The 18,289-nt window shown below is 44.2% G+C and overlaps 3 protein-coding genes across 4 annotated transcripts; 1 reads left to right on the top strand and 2 right to left on the bottom strand.

Moving 5' to 3' along the window:
* Positions 1-686: 686 nt before the first annotated feature.
* cdcp2 (CUB domain containing protein 2) lies at positions 687-6,445 on the bottom strand. Its single transcript, XM_036554696.1, has 6 exons — positions 5,760-6,445; positions 4,090-4,437; positions 2,852-3,193; positions 2,197-2,550; positions 1,710-1,888; positions 687-1,007 (listed from the first exon to the last, which is right to left on the bottom strand). Exons 1-6 carry the CDS (start codon positions 5,824-5,826, stop codon positions 699-701), a joined length of 1,599 nt encoding a protein of 532 aa, XP_036410589.1. The 5' UTR covers positions 5,827-6,445; the 3' UTR covers positions 687-698.
* A 543-nt stretch (positions 6,446-6,988) lies between these two features.
* Positions 6,989-9,620, bottom strand: LOC118796011 (NADH-cytochrome b5 reductase-like). 2 transcript variants are annotated; one of them, XM_036554845.1, is made up of 6 exons: positions 9,166-9,620; positions 8,809-8,963; positions 8,639-8,726; positions 8,444-8,548; positions 7,595-7,798; positions 6,989-7,270 (listed from the first exon to the last, which is right to left on the bottom strand). In XM_036554845.1, the coding sequence occupies exons 1-6, from the start codon at positions 9,358-9,360 to the stop codon at positions 7,067-7,069; spliced, it is 951 nt and encodes a 316-aa protein (XP_036410738.1). In that variant the 5' UTR covers positions 9,361-9,620; the 3' UTR covers positions 6,989-7,066. The 2 variants fall into 2 exon arrangements, with proteins under 2 accessions (XP_036410738.1, XP_036410739.1); XM_036554846.1 differs by having other exon boundaries at positions 8,809-8,960.
* Positions 9,621-9,923: 303 nt separating this feature from the next.
* Positions 9,924-15,806, top strand: mrpl37 (mitochondrial ribosomal protein L37). The gene is made up of 7 exons (XM_036554604.1): positions 9,924-10,452; positions 10,572-10,755; positions 11,837-11,952; positions 12,422-12,607; positions 12,900-13,051; positions 14,219-14,422; positions 15,647-15,806. The coding sequence occupies exons 1-7, from the start codon at positions 10,071-10,073 to the stop codon at positions 15,722-15,724; spliced, it is 1,302 nt and encodes a 433-aa protein (XP_036410497.1). The 5' UTR covers positions 9,924-10,070; the 3' UTR covers positions 15,725-15,806.
* Positions 15,807-18,289: the final 2,483 nt, after the last annotated feature.

Here is an 18,289-nt window from a genome sequence, read left to right as displayed (position 1 = left end):
ATACCTGATTTAAGTCCCTGCAGCGAGTCCATTTTTACTGATTTCCATAGGTGCCTCCAGTCCATCTATCGATGGCTGTATTGATCTTTAGTTTAACTTATGTTTTTATATTTTGATAGAATGAGGATATGTCCTCTTACTTTCCTGTCTACATCTAGAGACCTGAATGTAATGTGGGGATGGTTGTGTTGTCTCTGCCTGACACAGCTAACAGTTTGACAAAGTCGACGTACATTTAAATTCCACACATAAGACACAAACCAGTTAAGCATACACAGAAGTATCAAGAATGTTTTTTCAACAACAGGAGTAACAATAGGTTTTGCAAATATAATTTGGAGTAAGAGAAGGAATGGTGGAAAGATGTGTTCTTTGGTTTATATGAGGGTTGGAAAGCATGATGCTGGTTGTGAAACCACAAAAAGGCTTCAAATAAGTTCATATTCACTTGCTGAAACTGACTAAAGGAGGTTCTCAATATCGATAAGAAAAGTGCTATAGTACATTTAAAGAACAACATTTTGAGATTTTCAGTGAAGTCACCTTTTAATTTCTCACACTTCTGTTAGAAGTGACATCTGGTTTTGCTTACCACCACCACCACCTGTTTGAGTCTAATTACAAAAATGACAAGGATCTTAATAAACTGGTAAAGGAGTGCATGTCTCTTTTGCATGGATGGGATGTCTAGGTGGGGCTCAGAGGAGCACCAGCCACACGATGGCGATGACCATGAGGATGACGGCCAGGACGCAGATGCTGATGAAGACGATGTCGCTGGTGTCGTGGGGCTCGGAGCCTTCCTCCTCGCCGCTCCCGCTGCTGGCCTCCTCCGCGCGGCGGGCCAGCTCGTTCAGCCTGTTCCGCTCCTCCACGGTGACGATGCTGACGGAGGCCACCTTCCGCTGGGCGTCGCACTGCACCTCGTACTCCTCAACGTTCTGCTGCTTCCCGTTCGAGAAGTCGATGTAGAGGGTGTTCACCAGCACCGTGATGTTCCGCCGCTTCTGCAGGGAGCGAGAGCGCCATCTGTCAGGCATCTCTGCGGCTGCTGCCTGCCGCAGCTGGTCAGATGGAACCCCGACACAGTGAATTGCCTGTCTGGGGGTTTCTCCCTGGCAGCCATTTTCTCACTACTAAGTTAAGGGCACACCTGCTCAGAGAAGGGTTTTTCTTTATTTTTACTATTTTTTAGTAGTAGTAGTAGTTTTTAGAATAATAGTCAAGACATCAATTATACAGTGACCAAAATAGAATTAAACAAAACAAAACTATCTTATATATTAGATTCTTCAGAGTACCCAAAAATGTTTTTTTTTAATTAATTTTTTAAAAAGAAATTCATAAACAATCATCAACTTCATTATTTATATTTGTCTAAGAAACAGATATCAAGCATTTAAACATAAGTTTTTAGATCAAAATGTCTTTGAGTGTTTGTTTCCCATTATCTCAGTCAGGCGTCTCCAAACTTTTGACTGGTGCTGTATCTGCACAACTAGAATTTTCCCTCCTCAGAAAATGAAGCGAAAGTCAAACTGCCCTCATGCAGATCAGCTGATTCTTGTCTGTCTCGTTCCAAAGCATTTGGAAACACCCTGGAACGTGTCATTGAGGCTCCTTGTGGAGCTCAGTTCACCTATGGCCCAATTCACGGAACATCGAGAAGAGAAAAGAAAAGAAGTCGAGAGAGTGCTGGGGCCATGTACCTGCCCCGCGGTACCACAGTTGACAAAACGGGCCAGGATCTTGTATCCTGTGGGGGTCATCTGGGCGGAGCAGGAGGGGTTCCCCAAATACACGCTCTCACGCTCCAGCTGAGGTAAAGACTGCTGGGAAATCTGGATCTGAAATTCAGTCCTGGTGCAGCTGACATTAACAGGGACCACTTGGACACAAAGAGACACATGGAGAGGGCATTGTCTTTATAACTACAGTAATGGAAAAAGGTGGAAGTTAAAACTACATTATGTACATAGTCAGATTGCATATACTGTATTGCTTTCTGTTGTGTTTTTATTTTGGATTTTTTCTATTCTGGAGTTAGAGAGGTTTTATTTTTATTTATTGGTATCCCTACTCATATGAAGGATTTTGCTGAGGATTTGGAGACGATCAAGATGTCTGTAATGGCAAACCACAATAACCTAGTGGACCACCCCTGCACAGAGCAGCATGTAGTGTGTGAACACTCACCGCCGGTGTAAGACACAGAGAAGCCCTTGTAGGCAAAGTTGCGGTCGGTGTTGAGGATGACCAGAAGCTTGTTAGCTTTGGAAAGCAGGGAAGGGGGCTCCTCTGACCCGCACCATCGCCCCAGTAGCGAGTCAGACTCGCTGCTCCCATCATGCACTGCAACGGAGTCATAGTCACACTCATCTGTTAGGCTGTTGCGGTCCTCCAGCTCCATGCTGGTGAAGAAGAGCTTGACCCTGTAGCCTGCTGCCAAGGTGATGGTCCAGTGGCAGTTTATGTTGTTGGGGTAGACGTTGGGATAGTGTGGGCTGGTGAAATTCCCCCTTATGGCTGTGAAGACCTGCTGGCATTCCCCTACAAACAGAAAACACAAATAATTATCTGAGAATAGAGCAATATATTGGTATATTGGTATTCCTTAATGAGATTCTCTTACTAATAAGAAATATATTTGAGGTAAGAAGAGATAATATTTTGAAGTCAGTGGATGGTTAACAAACAGGATTTACTTCATCTATCTACACACTTACAGTAATATATCTTTCACTAGTTGGCATTTTGTCTGTTCAAGAATGAAAAAGAAATTATTAGACAAATATGCAGGCTTATCAACCATTTATGTGTTTATAGGTTAGACGGTCCTTGTCTACTTTACCTGAGTAGTAATAGGCCTTGAATCCCCTCCCTCCGATGTTAAAGTCAGATTTGAAGACCACAAGCAGCTGGTTGGAGGTTGTGATGGTGTTGGGGGGTCTGTTGCTTCCACAGTAGTTCCCCAGGTGCCTGTGGGTGACAGTGGGCCCGTCAAAGAGGGCCACATAGTCGAAGTTGCACCCCTCGTTGTTCTCTAGCTGGAAGTCCAAGAAGACCAGGCTGACTACTGTGCGGTTTGACACGTGCACGGTCCACGAGCAGTCAGCGTTATTGCTGTATTCCACTGGGTACCCCGGACTGGATATGATGCCTGACAGGCCGGTGAGGACTCCCCCACACATATCTGAGGAGAGGGGGCAACACGGTGACTGAGGAGGATGGAGGTACCGTAGAAATTATAGTGCAACAGGATAGTACAGGCAAACACAGAGCATAATCTTCCTACACTATTTTCAGCGGTTCTTCCAGCTTGGTGCCATTTATCAGCTTGATTGAGTATCCAATATTTTCCCTGCCTCCAGTACTAAAAAGACGCAGTGCAGAGCTGGTAGAAGTGGTAAATGAGGTGAGAGAAGTTTATACATGCTTCATGGTCTGAGATAAACAGGTATCATCAGTCTTCAGACTACATCCCATTGCCACTTAAATCCTCACCCCCCCTAACACCTGCTCCTTGTCTTACTTGTATTACTTGCTGTTTATTTTACGTGTAGTAGTATTGCAATGTGTTTCAGATTCTGTGGCCCGGTGACTGTGATGGTACAGTTGGCTTCCCTTAGTTTCTAAGCTGTCCAGTCAGGTCGCACAAGTTAGCATGTGGTAGGGCTTGAATGGTGTTATGCTCACACTCACTGGTGTGGGAGTGTTGTTAGCCTGGTCTGACACTGTTGCTCTTTCAACTTGAATGATACTGGAATGGCAGCGATACAGAATAGTAGTGAGGAGCTGGGCTCATAACCAAAAGGCTGCTGGTTTGATTCATCTCTGGGGCACTGCTGCTGTACCCTTGGGAAAGGTACTTAACCCACAATTGCCTCAGTAAATATCCAGCTGTATAAATGGATAACATGTAAAAACTGTAACCTATGTAAGTCGCTCTGGATAAGAGCATCTGCTAAATGACAATAAAGTAATGTAATGATACACTTCTGTTCTTTTGCGCTGTAAGTTTCTCTGGATAAGAGAGTCTGCTAAATGAATGAAATGATTCCATAGTGGTGCAGCGACTGGGGGATGTACCTTTTCTGTACCCGACCAGGAAGCCCCTGTGTGCCACGTGGCGGTCGGAGTGGAAGATGAGAGACATGACGTTCCAGGAGGAGGTGAACTGCGGGGGGGAGATGTCCCCGCAGAACTTCCCCAGCAGATTGCCCTCGTCCTCGGAGACGCCATTGTAGATCTTGATGTAGTCGTAGGCGCAGTTGGCGTGGTACTCCAGCTCGAAGTGGTGGAACGTGAGCAGAACCGAGGAGCCCTCCGCCACCACGATGAGCCAGGCGCACTCCGTGTTGTAGGGGTAGAGGCCTGGGAAGTTGGGGCTGGAAACATTGCCGTTGGGTGCAGAGAGAATGCCTCCACACTTGACTCCTGGTAAAATAAAAATGACCTTCTAATGTCACCTGTGAAAGGAATCAAACCATGAAACAGTTTCCATACTGAATATGCTTACCTTTGTTTCGCTACAATATCTGAAAATCTTAAAGTAAGTATCTGGCAGGTCTGAACAGCTGTTGAAACTAGGCCCTACCCTCGTCCTGACCTCATACTCTTACAACCTTGACAATGTTCTTTTACACAGAGCTGTTGTGCATATCATAATAGAATGATCAGTAAGGAGCAGTAAGATCTGTTTTACAACATCAGTGATAGCCCCCGAGAAACATGTGATTTCAGCAAGACTCAAGAGGGAAAAATGTGTGACACTAAAACACATAAAATAAATGACCTTTGCTTTCTTTCTGAATATGAAAATGGAAACATTTCTTGAAACTTAAATCCCATTGCTTTGAATGCATAGCTTAATTGATGTAATTGGAAATGGAGGAGAAAAAAATGAATGGAAAATCGTGACATGCAAGTTCATTACACAAATTAATCTTTCCACATTTTGACAGAGATGCAGTTACACGTGGCACACAGGTTAATTACATTTTCCTGTTTTCTTGGCTCCTTGGAGTTAGAGTTTGCCAAGTTGTGTGTGACACGTGTGACAACGTGAAATCTCATCCTCTGGGCTATATCTGCTCTGGTTACTTATATAAATTAAATGTCATGAAAAGACAACAGCAGCCTCATCACCAGTCACTTACAGCAGAATATACTGCATGCATGAGATGATGGAGAATACAACGGCATAGTGTGAAATACATATTTTGTGTTGCATGACAGTCCGTATGACATTTTCTTCAAACATGAATATTGTAAATTTTGTCTTCAAAAATGATTATGCTCATCCTCTGCATTGGCAACTTGCAATTTTTCTTATTAGAGAATTAATAGGATATGTTTTTCACTTTTGAATAAATTTAGCTTCACGCAAGTCAGACACAACTTAAGCATGCTTTGTTTACATTTTCCCCTTTCATGTTACTTGTAAATTCATAACTCATTGGTTATGTTAATTGGTCTACTATTTACATTTATTTACTCCTGTGTCTAATCTGCATGACTAAATCTAAATTCATTAATGGGCATGACATTTTGCTGCCTTTTTCCTGGCATATGGTTAGTACAAGCACAACGTTTTTGAAGACATGTTACGACATAATTTTGCAAATGTACTCGCACTAACGCAACAACATTTATTTTTATTATTCATTCAACCTTCCCGAGATTGAAAATTCTATGTGCATGCATGGCTAAAAGTTAATTTCAAAACATCTGGAGTGCCAAAGTGATAAAAGCCATACCTTTCTTGGAGACAGCTTTGCCATAAATATAGAGCAGATGAATGAGGACAGTGATCCTAAAAGCCATGTTGTTGTTGTCTTTTTGTCACGCTTCAGACACAATGGCCGAGGCGCAAGCAGGAACGACAGCGCTAACGTCAAAGTCTAGTGCGCTGAAATGAAGCCGGGGGAGTTTGTAGATTTAACAGAACACTGAATAATTGATTCCGGCCTTGAATGAAGAATCCGATAGGCCCTCCCTTGCCTCCCCCGCTAAATTTTAATGGTGGGTATCGGATGTCCCCGCAATTTACATGTGTGCAGGTGGCTTGTTGGGACACTGTTTGGAGAGAAGGCATCAATGTTTTATGAGCCCTGACAATGGCTGGACACGGTTCCCCGTGGAGAAGACAAAAGAGGTCCACTGCTCTGTCCATTCCAGTGGTCAGGACAAGGGGCTTGGCAGGCTGGCAGTGAAAAGCAGGACCGAGGCAGGTGTGAGTGGGCCTCACGCCTTTATGGAGTCAGGTGTCATTGCAGGGGGTCAAACACTGGTTCAGTATTGGTGAACGCCAAACAAAAATATGGGTTATGTTTACATGGGTGAGATGAACAGCTCTGGCTTTGGATTATTGTAATCAGCTCATTACAATCCAGATGAGGGATTTAATATCTGCAGAGGCCCCTGCCCCTCACATAGACACCACCTGGGCCCAGACTGATCCCCTGACCTTGTAAGAAGTCATAGTAAAAAGCGATCTAAATCCACAGTCTCTTGCCACTTTGTCTCCGTTTCTCTGAAACGTTTTTATGCGCTAAAAGGCTGACTGCACCTTATACCTACAGAGAACTGTTTTCAGTTTCAACACCAGACTGTTTCTACAGAGGCTCAAAATGACAATTTAAAAGTTATGGAATTTCATGGCCAAAATAAAACACCCACAGTCTGGGTGACTGTATTGCTGTGCCTTTTTATGGGCCTACAGACACAAAATAATGCAGAGGACACAGTGCAAGCTTCTGCAGCAAAGACATTTACCTTCATAAAAATTGAACAGGGCACTTCGCCACTCCAGCTCTAAACATAGATCTTTCTGAGAAGATTTGTGTTTATTAAAACTCAAAACACCCTGAGAAACATGTAATACAAGCATCCATGATGAAGTAATGTCAGTCATAACTAGACATGTTATGGCATCTGAGGCGCATATTCATTAAATCAGCATGCTGTTTCTAATTGGATGGTCTGGAGTCCCATGACTCTGAAACTCCACCCACTCTGCTTCCTGTTTCTTGCTTCTTCAAGGGGAATCCTCCGGCCCAAGGATTCAAAATCTGAAACAGGACTCTTCATCGAGCCCAGCTCTTCTCAGTAGGTCGAACACGTCATTATTAAATTCTACCGAGCCACAAATGAGAGCGAAAGGTGGTTTCTGACAAGACTTCACCAAAGTGTGCACCACGTCCATATCCAGGCGGCCAAGATGGGTCTTCTCACGGTAACTCCAGGGCAGGTTTTCAAGGCTCTCCTCCTGTTTGCATTACAGAAACAGCTTGAGTCAACATTGCAAAATTGCAATTACAGTCATTTACCCAGAGCGATTCACATACATTACAATTTTTACATGTTATCCATTTAGGCAGCAGGGTATTTACTGAGGCAATTGTGGGTTAAGTACCTTGCCCAAGGGTACAGTAGCAGAGCCCTGCTCCAAACCACCATGCTACACTGCCACCCCTTATACAAACAAATCATATACAAACACAATTTTCCTAAATGTTTTCAATTGGTCTTAGTGTTTTCTTGTAATTACCATTTAATGATAAAACACAGGGCATCTGTGGCACGTACTCACCTTGCTGAGCACAAAATATGTTGTGACATTCCAGAAATGAGCCTGCTCTTGGAGGAAGTCTTTCATGTAGATATCTCTGTATGTTCTAAAGCAGCCCACCAGCATGACGAAGGTCTCATCCTCCTCATCGTCAGTGATGGCCTGAAGCAAAGGGATCATAGGCGCAATGCCTGTACCCGAGGCAATCATCAGGAGCTGCCCGTGCTAGGAGGAAACCAGAGACCAATAGGAGGTGCTGTAAGGGTAGGGACAAACCAAAACCTGAGACAGGGGACACTGCACTCACAAAACACAGGTTCTCCCACCCATCAGGCCCGACCCAGCCACAGTTCTGCCAAGCTCCAGCGCCAACAGCTGAAAAGCCCTTTACAACTGTGAACTGCGTAGTCTCTTAACAACAGATGAGATATTCATTCAAGTGCACATGGAGGTCGAGGTCTAAGTGCACCTATTGCATGATGCTAATGGTTTACTGCCGTGCTGGTGGCTTGACTGCTATCAGCACAATTATAGTAATGTCAATGTGGAGAAGGTGCTCAGAGTGGGTTATGTACTAAAGAGTGTTCATTCCATCTGACTATTCTCATTTGATTGAACAAATGAGCTGTTTTGGCTGAGATGGATTGTGAACCCTCTGCTAAGATCTGAGAGTTTTCCAGAAACCTAAACATCCTACTGAACTGTGGAACTGGGCGACTTACTGTGAGATCATGAGTGGACAACCCACCACTACAGAAACAAGAAAATGTGTAGGTGTGTAGTGAGGAACTGCAACCCCTTACGTCTGATGCACATAAAGGTCTGATGCATATAAACATATATAAGTCAAGCCCCGGGCAGGCCACACACCTTATTTGACTTGTAGGAGAAGCCTCCGAATGGGCCTCGCCACTCAATACTCTGCCCTGCTTTCCATGTCCTGATGTACTGGGACATGAGGCCATCTTTGTACAGCTGAGGGAGGATGACACCACATGTAACCAACCCACAGCAACAAAATCGCACTGACTGCAGCATTTGAAAAGCAAGCTTCAATTTGGTTACCTTAATAAGAAACTCACAGCTCCCCTGCGTAGTCACTGGGCTGATGGGGGTGTATGCTCTCTGAACCTCCAGACCATCAACAACACCTCTGAAACGACAATGCAACTATGTCAGGAGAACCAAAACAACCCTTTCGCAAGCATCAATTAATTCGACACTCAACGCTGTACCTCAGCACCAAGTGCTGTCCAAGTTGTAGTCCTAGACTGCCAGCAGATGGAAGCTTGAATCTGTAGAGATTTGTGTCCTCTGTTAAAGCTTCAACCGATTCCAGCTGAAAGGCGATGAAGGATTCTGGGCTCAGAGCGACGACGTCCCTCCTCTGCTGGAACGTGACAAATATCAAGTAAGAAGAGAATCCAAGCCCTTACTGAGGGATTGCTCTGGGAACTGGTTAAAGGACATTATCAGTTTTCAACTGCGCATGACTGAACGCTGGTTATTACTGTTATTGTTATTACTATTATTATCTTGTGATATTTTATTGCTTTGATGCTAGAACTGATCAGGATCAAAAGCATCCTCACCACTGACTGACTGTTCCCCGTGAGAAGTGTGGGATCCCCCCTCTCTTTGGCCCTGGTCCATCTCTCAATTTCTTTCTGATAGGTGTCGAAAACACAAGGACGACACCCGCTACCGCAGCACTGAGACGGTAACGGCTCCTTCGGCTTCAGGCGAGCCCAGATGTCCTCCGCCTGGCTATCCAAATCGTCGGGCATTAAAATACACTAGCCTAACATTAATCGCTAGCTCATTCCACTTCCAGCACAGACGCTGCTAGTTAGTATTTAGATGAGCATATGTTGTTTGCTAGCTAATTAGCTTACCAGTAGTCATAATATCACGTTGGACTTAGAAACATCAGCATTACTGACATAGCTAGACTAGCTATGTAAGTTTGTCAGTGAGCTAACGTCAGACAGCTCGCTGCCAAGATACAAGCTAGATGACAAGCTAGGCAGTTTACACATTCCTCCACGCCGAAAGACAACTTTACGAAACGTAACGTTTCCGGATTGCATCACGTGATCATTCTGCAAGAAGGCATGTGACAAGTTTTAAGAACAGACAAAACGCATACATTTGTCATTCGACCATTAAACGTCACCAAGATAAACTTTAATTAGGACACATTTATTTATTTATGAGGCATATACTTTGTCTCAGTTATACAGAGGATGTTCAATGCTTTTAACAACACAGACCAATTCAACGCATTTTTAAATTCGTTAAGTTACACACGGTCCCTTACTGTGAAGGACATTCAATGCCCATAATTCCCTTCATTCAACATGGCTGCCTCCTGAGCAGAAGAATGGTGGTATTATGGTGGTCAAATTCAGGGTATTTGTCACTCGAGTCGTCATTTAAAGCTATCTACACAATATTGTGATTGTGTTTATATGAACTGAATCATATAGTCGGGGGAATGACGAAAGTTATCATGCGCAGATTAAAAACCACGAGTCACTTGTATGCGCTTACTGCTTCCACACAGCGAAGCGGGACAACCTTACAGCTAAACCTACAGGATGTTGCCGGACATAGATTCTTTTCCGTCGGCGGTTGCCTGTGCGCAAAGGCTCGTCCACAGAAGAAACCAATACCGGTCGTTGAAATCCCGGGTCTGGAGCGTATCACCTATGCCGACAGAATGCACTACGTTCCCGGGCTGGCAAAGCCGACGTTCCAAAAGTGGGAGCGAAAGTGGCATGACCCCCATCATTACATCGGGCCCAAGTACGAAGAGATGCCGCTGTATAAAGAAAAACCCTGTTTCGTGTTCAACCAGAGGACAAGCGTACTGGAAGGTAATCTGCTCTGTACAGACACAGACATCCCTGACAGTGAAGAAGAATAACGTTAATTTCTCTCCATTTTAGTATTTCTTGAAAGTTGAATGTCAGTTGGTGATGTTCCCTTTTTACAGGCGTTAAACAAGCGCTGTGGCTAACCAAATCCAAGATGATACAAGGACTCCCCTCTCAAGTCCTCGCATTGGCTGAAGATCCAGCCAATCAGATTGAGAACCAGGATGAAAGAGTCCAGCAAGCAATCAGGCACGCCAGGTTTTGGGACACCACCGATAACCGTCCTGCAAGGGAAAGGTTCTGGTGAGTCTTCTGGGAATTCTCGTCAGCTTTTCTCGCTCGTTTGGGTTATTTATTCTTTGATCAGTTTTGTCTCAGGTTTGTTAAAAGAAACGTGTTTTTGCTGCTATAGGATGGAATACATGCTTTTCATTCATAAAAAAGTGGACATCATAATCAGAATCTCCCAGTTAAGCCATTGTACATCTCTATTTTTCTGAGTGATGCTTCTGCCTGTGAGAGAGCCTCACCGCTGCTGTAGTTCAAATATGGAAGGTGACATTTGGTTCAGTAGGGGGTCTTAAAGCATATTAAATCTAATGACAGGGATCATCGGGAAATGCTGGCCAATCTTCCTCACAGCGGGGTGTGAATAGAGGCCTTATTAATTAATGCTGCTCAGGGGAAGCCAGGATCTCTCCTCTTCCACAGACCAAGCCACTGATCTGTCTCCTGCCCACTGCCAAGGCCATGATGTCATTCATTAAAACACAGAATGGATGCCCTTTCTCATGCTGCCGAGAGACGTTTTTCATCTCGGGCAGCTTGTATCACTTGACATTTCTTTTAGTTTGTCTCTGAACTGCCGGGGGAGGCAGGCATAGCTGGGAACATGGTGAAATGTCATTTTTCCCCATAGTATGCAGATGACCCGCATTTTCCAATTAATGATTACTTGCCTTGCCAGTATTAACACTTAGTTTTAGCCTGTCAGATTCTGATTGGAATGGCAACATTTTGGCCATTTGTCATCTTACCATTTTCTTATTTAGAGGAAAACTCCACAAGTTGAAAAAAAAAATGCCATTGATCAAGAGCAAGAAGAATGTTTTTATTATTTTTCTTTGCCTTGATCTGCTTACCAGACAGGAAGAGTTTCAGTTCCGTGAAGAGAAAATCTGTTCTGTTTGAGTTTGTTTTGGTGCGTGTTTCTGGGTGGGGAAATGAAAACACAGGTCGAGGGCAGTGGCGGTGTTCCTGTTCATCACCCCTTCTGGCGATTCATTTTGGGAGTGATTCGTGGAGTGATTCGTTTGAGGGTGGGTTTTGGGGAGCTGTGCGGGTCCGTGTTTGTCTGATACACGCTGTTCCGGTGCCACTGCAGCCCGATTCTGCTCCAGGACCTGCTTCACCTCTGCAGAACTCTGCATGTGAGGCATCCGACGCTGGCGAAGAGGATGCTGGCTGAGAAATACAGCCTGGCAGCCTTCTGGAACAGAGGTACGTCTGCACCACCTCGCTCATTCAAGCAGGGGAACAGGCAGTACACACACAAGCAGAGGAGAATGGCAGTGTGGCACAGTGGCAAGGAGCAGGGCTCGTAACAGGAAGGCTGCTGGTTCGATTCCTTGCTGGGGCACTGCTGCTCTAACCTTGGGCAAGGCACTTAACCCATAATTGCCACAGTAAACATTCAGATGTGTAAATGGATGAAATGTGTCAGTTGCTCTGGATGAGAGTGTCTGCTAAATTACAATAATGCAATGTAATCTCTAATATTGTTGACTCCTTATGGTTTTTGCTTGTGTTGTACTCTGCCTCACTTTTAAGTTGCCTTGGATAAATGCCTCTGCCAAATGAATATATGTAAATGTAATCTAATTATATCTACATTTACTGTAAGCTGTAAAGCTTCCCTTTGGGCTCAGGTCAGAGGGGGGATGTTCAGCGTCTGTTTCCTGGCTCGCAGATGCAGACCTGTTCCAGGTGAGAGGGAAGAATGGGATCCTGCTGAACAGCACGTCTCCGCTCCCTGTGGTCGCCGGGAAGGAGGAGGTGGCGAGCACGGAGGACCACGTCCTGGAGACCTTCTACCCCATCTCCCCCGCCATCGACCTGCAGCGCACCCACGTCTACCAGGAGGAGAGCCACACCGGTAGCACCCTCAATCAGTCAATCAATCAGTCAATCAATCAGTCAGTCAATCATCTGATCATCAGTCAAGATTTACCTACTGTAGTGCCTCTCTTCATAACATAGTGTTAGGTATTGAATAAAACTTGAGTTTTGAGTCTGGAGAAACATATGATGTAAAACACAGACTATTGCAATAAATAGTAGTTCTTCAAATGGCAGAGTTCTCTGGCAGGTATTTGTAAAATAACATTTGCCTCCAGTACAGAAGACAGAAGGCTGAATTAACCGCATTCTTGCTGGTTGCTTTGCAGGTTTTGAGGAAGGCTATCCTTTCCCCCATGCCCACACGCTGTTCATCCTGGAGCCAGGCATCTCCCCCAAGCTCTGGCCTGAGCAGCTGTGCGCTAAGATGATCATGTTTGCCTTCGGAAACGCGCTGGCCCGTGCCCAGGCTCTCTACGGGGTAGGTGTAGCGCCACTCAAATGTTCTGCCCTGCCGTGTTTGGGTGGTGGGAACAGACAGGGGTGGGGCATTCAATCCAGGGTGCAGACAGCGCTTGACAGATTGCTTGTTAGCCACACATCAAATCTGAATTCATCCTGGGGGCGGTGAGGGTTTGTCGGAACAGTGGCACAGTATGTGAGCCTGATTGTCATGTAGCTTCAGGTGCGGCATTAATGTTGCATCCTTGAAGCATGTGCTTTACCTCGGTTATGTAACTGTTTTGTAATTGAGTGACAGAATATGTGAGGTGTAAAAATTGAAAGCATTGAAAGTCACCCTAGATGTTGTTATAAATTAAACACCATCTGCTCTTCTGCAGAGTCATAGAAACGGTGACAGACCTCGAAGATAAGAGAGAAATGGCTTGTTTGTCTTTGTCAGCCAGTTTGCTAAATTTGCAGATGGAAGAAGACAGTGAAGATTGATGCTTTATTAAACTTGAGAGAATAAGTATTGCAATGCAGACTAGTCTAACTGTAGGGTCTGATGCAGATGTTAAAAGGGGTTGTGGGTATGCAGTTTTAAGTTAGCTTATTTTCATCTCCTGATTGGAGCATCTTACTGGTCCTCCATTTGTGCTCAAGCCAACAACACAAACCCTGGTCTTGTAGAACAGGTGTCATGAACAGTGTGCTCAGCATTACTTAGTCTGTGGGGCTGTCCGTCACATTCCACAGTGGAGGCGTAATATACTCTTGTGGTCAGTATGCGGTCAGGAGGCCTAGCGTCTAGAAACCAACAAGGAGCCAAAAAATGAAACACTTAAGCATATCCTTCAACTATTACATTCACTTGTTCAGAGACTGCATGGATGCTTGACTTTAAACTCAGACAGCTGGTATGTGTGTGTATGTATGTGTGTGTGTGTGTGTGTGTGTGTGTGTGTGTGTGTGTATGTATGTATGTATGTATGTGTGTGTGTGTGTGTGTGTGTGTGTGTGTGTGTATATGTATGTGTGTGTGTGTATGTGTGTCTGTATGTGTGTATGTGTGTATGTATGTATGTGTGTGTGTGTGTGTGTGTGTGTGTGTGTGTGTGTGTGTGTGTGTGTGTGTGTGTGTGTGTGTGTGTGTATGTATGTGTGTGTATGTATGTGTGGTGTGTGTGTGTGTTATGTCCCTCAGGGCCAGCCCCGAGTCCTGGATCAGCCAGTGGTGGTGCAGAGCGTGGCCACCAATGGCAGGATCTTTCAGTTTGTGGTGTTCCAGCTGAACACCACAGACTTGGGGCCGGACACTGGAGTGAAGAACCTGGTCTGGCTGGACAGGGATCAGCAGCTGTACGAGTACGCCAAGGTTCGCCCGGTCATCAGGAAGAAGGAGGTCAAGGTGAGTCGGATCGCCACAGGTGAATGTGGTGGTTTGCTCTCTGTGAACGAAACCAGGTCTGAAGCCCGTGGCCCTCTGGTTTTATGTGAGGTACTTGACTTGATCAGTAATGGAGTATAACTGCTCACAATTCCAGTACATTCAGGCTTGGTTCATGATGGATTACGTGATGATTTGTCTGCCTGTGATCATGACAAAAGCCCATCCTGTTGATGCAAATCCTGCAATCTTTAGTGAAACCACAAGGGGGCAACAAGAGCCATCATTCAGGGCAAATGTGCTTTTATAGTAAAGAAGTAAAGAACGAGGGGGTTTGTTCACCCTTATCGAATTAGATCTGAAAATATGGAATAGCAATGATTTGATGTAGTGGTATTATGATAATAACTACTATAATTAAGATAATGACTGTATGTAAAACGTACAACTTTCAGTTGTGATACATCACCTGTAGATGTGTTGAAAGGGGTAGAACTGAGGAAATGATGGTACTGAATCAAGTAATTAAGAACAGAAATTGGTACAAAAACCACAGGGACACAGGGTTCTCCAGGAATCAAGTCTGGCACCCATGCTGTAGACTAAACCAAGTGCCAAGCATTTTGATTACTTGCTTCACGTTTTTCTTTAACAATCCATACATTGACTGTGCATTCACGATTTTGCATTTGACAGTCACACAGCTGCCTATCATAGATAATCCTATGAACTGCCTTTATGTTAACATAGGTTTCTTTGAAATGCTTTCCATTTTGGCTGCAAAATCACTTTCATTCATTCTTGAAAGGAAGTTAATGTGAGAAGAAAATATTCCATTCTTACTGAAGGGAAGTCAGATTATTCTGTTTGGTCATTTTTATTCACTCACCTTCTCACTAAAGTCCGCATACTTAGCGTCTGATTTCAGTCAGATAGCATTCTTGTGGTCGTGCATGTATCCTAGCAACACACACTGTTGACCTCACTACTGGGCAGTGTCTCAAAGCTGCGGTTGGGTTTATGGAAGACAGAATGCAGGTCAAAGGTCAGCTGATCTCAACTTGGCAGTTTTCATCTATGCTGGAGCTCAGTATTTAAGCCTGTATCAATTCAGCAAAAATTGTCTCTGTGCATGTTAAATGTAGAAATTAGTCAGCCTGATCAATTTATACATTCCTCAGATAAAACTTCTGTTAAACCAGACGTTGAATACCTGTCATATTTAGGTTCTGTCCATGTCCCCAGGTTCCCGCTGGCTTGGCTGGGTACCAGCCTGACACCTTCAAGAAGTTCCTTGCTCTCTACCTGCACGGAGGGGTGTGATCATACCTGTGAAAGGGCTGCATCCTCCCTGCAAAGTGACCCTTTTCAACCTGCAGCTGACCTACCTGACCTCACCTGCTCTCACCGCTTTGTAACTCCTTCAAATAAAGTGAGGTTACACTCAGTGCTGTGTCTGTCTTTCGTGCTGTGTCTCCAGAGAAACACCCAATCAAAAGATCACCTCAGACATTCCCATCATGCATTGTAGTGTAGAGTATGTAGAGTATAGAGTACAGTATTTCCATGCTGAAAGGGAACCCAGGTGGAACACTCCCGCTGTGAAGGGCAGCGATCAGGTGGCCTGTGACGGAGGTAATTCATAGCGTGGCAGACCCAACTCCATGAACGGTGTCATTAATGAAGGCGCTACAGCACTCAACCGTTCTATGCATTCACTGGGCTGGAACTAATCAGGTACGGCCTTTAGAATATATAATGAAAACACTTGTCATTTGCACCCCGAACAGGACCCCACCAGGCTAAATTACATAATTAACCTCCTCTGTCATTGTAGTCACCCACAGGGTTTTTACACCCTGTAAGGCCTGCCTGCAGTTCTCCAATAAAAAAGCGGCACGACATAAAAAGCTCCCTTTATTTCTCTGACCATGTACCCTAGGCTCAGACAAACAGCTGAGTCTACACAGAGGGGATATGGCTTTATTGTGCTGGCACTGAGATGGCAGAGTTTATTGGCGTTAATGCTGTACTACTTAGGTGTAAATTAAATGTTGTTGTAAAGTCATTCTTCCTGTTACCGTATTCATCATGAGACGTCGCCTCTAGGCATTTTTGCCAAGTCTGACACTTAGTCATAGTCAAACTGACAAGACTTTCTCTTCCTAACAAATCATTTGTTTTCTTAAGCCAGCAGTATAAAATGCTTGTCTCCCTTTGTTCCATTTGGTGCTGATAAATCTGGCTCGTGTCAAAAGAAGTTCAATTTGTGAGATGCAATATAAATATTGCAATGAGAAATGATTACAAATGAATGATTTTGTATATGCACAAGTGACAATATTTAAACAAACCTTTATTGTTGGTGACACACAATCTAATGGCTGCCACCAAATCTGTGTATGGGTGTGTATTGACTGGTTTACATTTTAGCACTGCACCTGATACAGTTTGTATTGAGGCACGTCTGTGGGAAAATGACTAAGGGCACCGGCTGTAACCTCACACCACAAGGCCATTCATATTCACACACAATCAAATTAACGAAAGTGTTCCCTTGTGTAACCCGATAGCAGCATTTCGCTTCTGAAGGAAACGCGTCGCCGCCATCTCCAGAGATGGTCGCAACGCCCCGGAGATGGGAGGGTGGGCTTGGGTTACATGACATCCGCAGTTGTGATAACGGGATGGATGGGCATTCGCGATGATGCGAAACGAACTTCTCGCTTTAGAGCTCAATCTCCTACTCAGTCACTAATCCAACGGGCTTTTATTAGGCCCCCCTTTACATACCGCTTTCTGATCAGGATCATTAGCTGCACATTAGCTGATCAAACATGGTCCTCAGGGATGTAGAGCTAATCAGCACCACTAGCATTAGTAATGTTTAACCCTGATCAGTGGACCAATGGCCCTATGAGTAAACGCATCAACAGCTAGAACTACATGCTCTCTTGCATATAAACAGAGAAATGTTGTTTTTCATCATTCTTCAGGAACTGTCTAGACTCAATCCTACTCCAGATGTTTTAAGTCTAGTCCCAGTGGAATCGGTCAAAGCAGAACGAGATGGTATGGTTGCGTATTAGACCTTATGATGTCATAACAGCAGCATGCAGGTGCTTTATTGTAACTGGAATGCTGTAGGACAGCAAGGAGAATTTCACCGGGAGAATGTGCTGAGTAGAATGTCAGGTTTGGTTTGTGGCCACAGAGATCTGCAATAAATGCTGTCAGAAACGAGAGCAGGACAGTTAGACCTGTTAATTGACACTGAAAACGTACTTCACCACAGTCAACGGGGAAATAAGTATGATAGTTCTAAGAACTGCAGGGTTACTCCTAGAGTAAGGGGAAAAAAATAACAGAAAGGCTCCACGGTCCTGCATCAATTTAACACAGCCAACAGAATCCTGGAGGCAAACCAGTACAAAGACAGTTTCCATGTTAATATTTATTACAGCATGGGGAGAAGGTGGGGGGGAAAGAACTGGATCGTTCATATTCCATACCATATCCATGAAGAAAAATAATTTAGTTATTGTAAAATAATGGTACTAAATGATCCTTTTTTCTTTGCTTTAAGAGAAAAATAATGGAAAATAATTCATCCAGCGGACCAAACATTTACAGCAATACTACTAAAACAAAGTCCTGCACTTTCTATTCTTTCTGCACTAACAAGACTGCCATACTCTATATAAATCCCTACGCTAAGCGACTGGGACTGCATGTTTAAAGCAGACCCATAAAAATATATTTAAATAGTTCACTGTTTTCTCAAAAAGTATGGCATGCTTGGAAGTGCAGCGAGAATCGGATACAAATCTGCCATCAAATGTTGCATAAAACAAACAAAAAAATAAAATAGGGGAGGGGTTTACAGGG

This window comes from Megalops cyprinoides, chromosome 20 (assembly GCF_013368585.1).
Source record: "Megalops cyprinoides isolate fMegCyp1 chromosome 20, fMegCyp1.pri, whole genome shotgun sequence".
NCBI classification, from domain to species: Eukaryota; Metazoa; Chordata; class Actinopteri; order Elopiformes; family Megalopidae; genus Megalops; species Megalops cyprinoides.
This window is presented reverse-complemented; position numbering and strand designations above follow the sequence as displayed.

Coding starts and splice junctions, on each gene's coding strand:
- cdcp2 (XM_036554696.1), bottom strand. CDS start 5,826: ATGGCTTTTAGGATCACTGTCCTCATTCATCTGCTCTATATTTATGGC. Junction 1,889..2,196: donor CTCTGTGTCTTACACCGGCG/GTGAGTGTTCAC, acceptor TTTGTGTCCAAG/TGGTCCCTGTTAATGTCAGC. Junction 1,008..1,709: donor ACTGTGGTACCGCGGGGCAG/GTACATGGCCCC, acceptor CGCTCCCTGCAG/AAGCGGCGGAACATCACGGT.
- LOC118796011 (XM_036554845.1), bottom strand. CDS start 9,360: ATGCCCGACGATTTGGATAGCCAGGCGGAGGACATCTGGGCTCGCCTG. Junction 8,549..8,638: donor GCTGTGAGTTTCTTATTAAG/GTAACCAAATTG, acceptor ATCCTCCCTCAG/CTGTACAAAGATGGCCTCAT. Junction 7,799..8,443: donor TCTCCTACAAGTCAAATAAG/GTGTGTGGCCTG, acceptor GTTTCCTCCTAG/CACGGGCAGCTCCTGATGAT.
- mrpl37 (XM_036554604.1), top strand. CDS start 10,071: ATGACGAAAGTTATCATGCGCAGATTAAAAACCACGAGTCACTTGTAT. Junction 10,756..11,836: donor CCTGCAAGGGAAAGGTTCTG/GTGAGTCTTCTG, acceptor GTGCCACTGCAG/CCCGATTCTGCTCCAGGACC. Junction 12,608..12,899: donor CCAGGAGGAGAGCCACACCG/GTAGCACCCTCA, acceptor GTTGCTTTGCAG/GTTTTGAGGAAGGCTATCCT.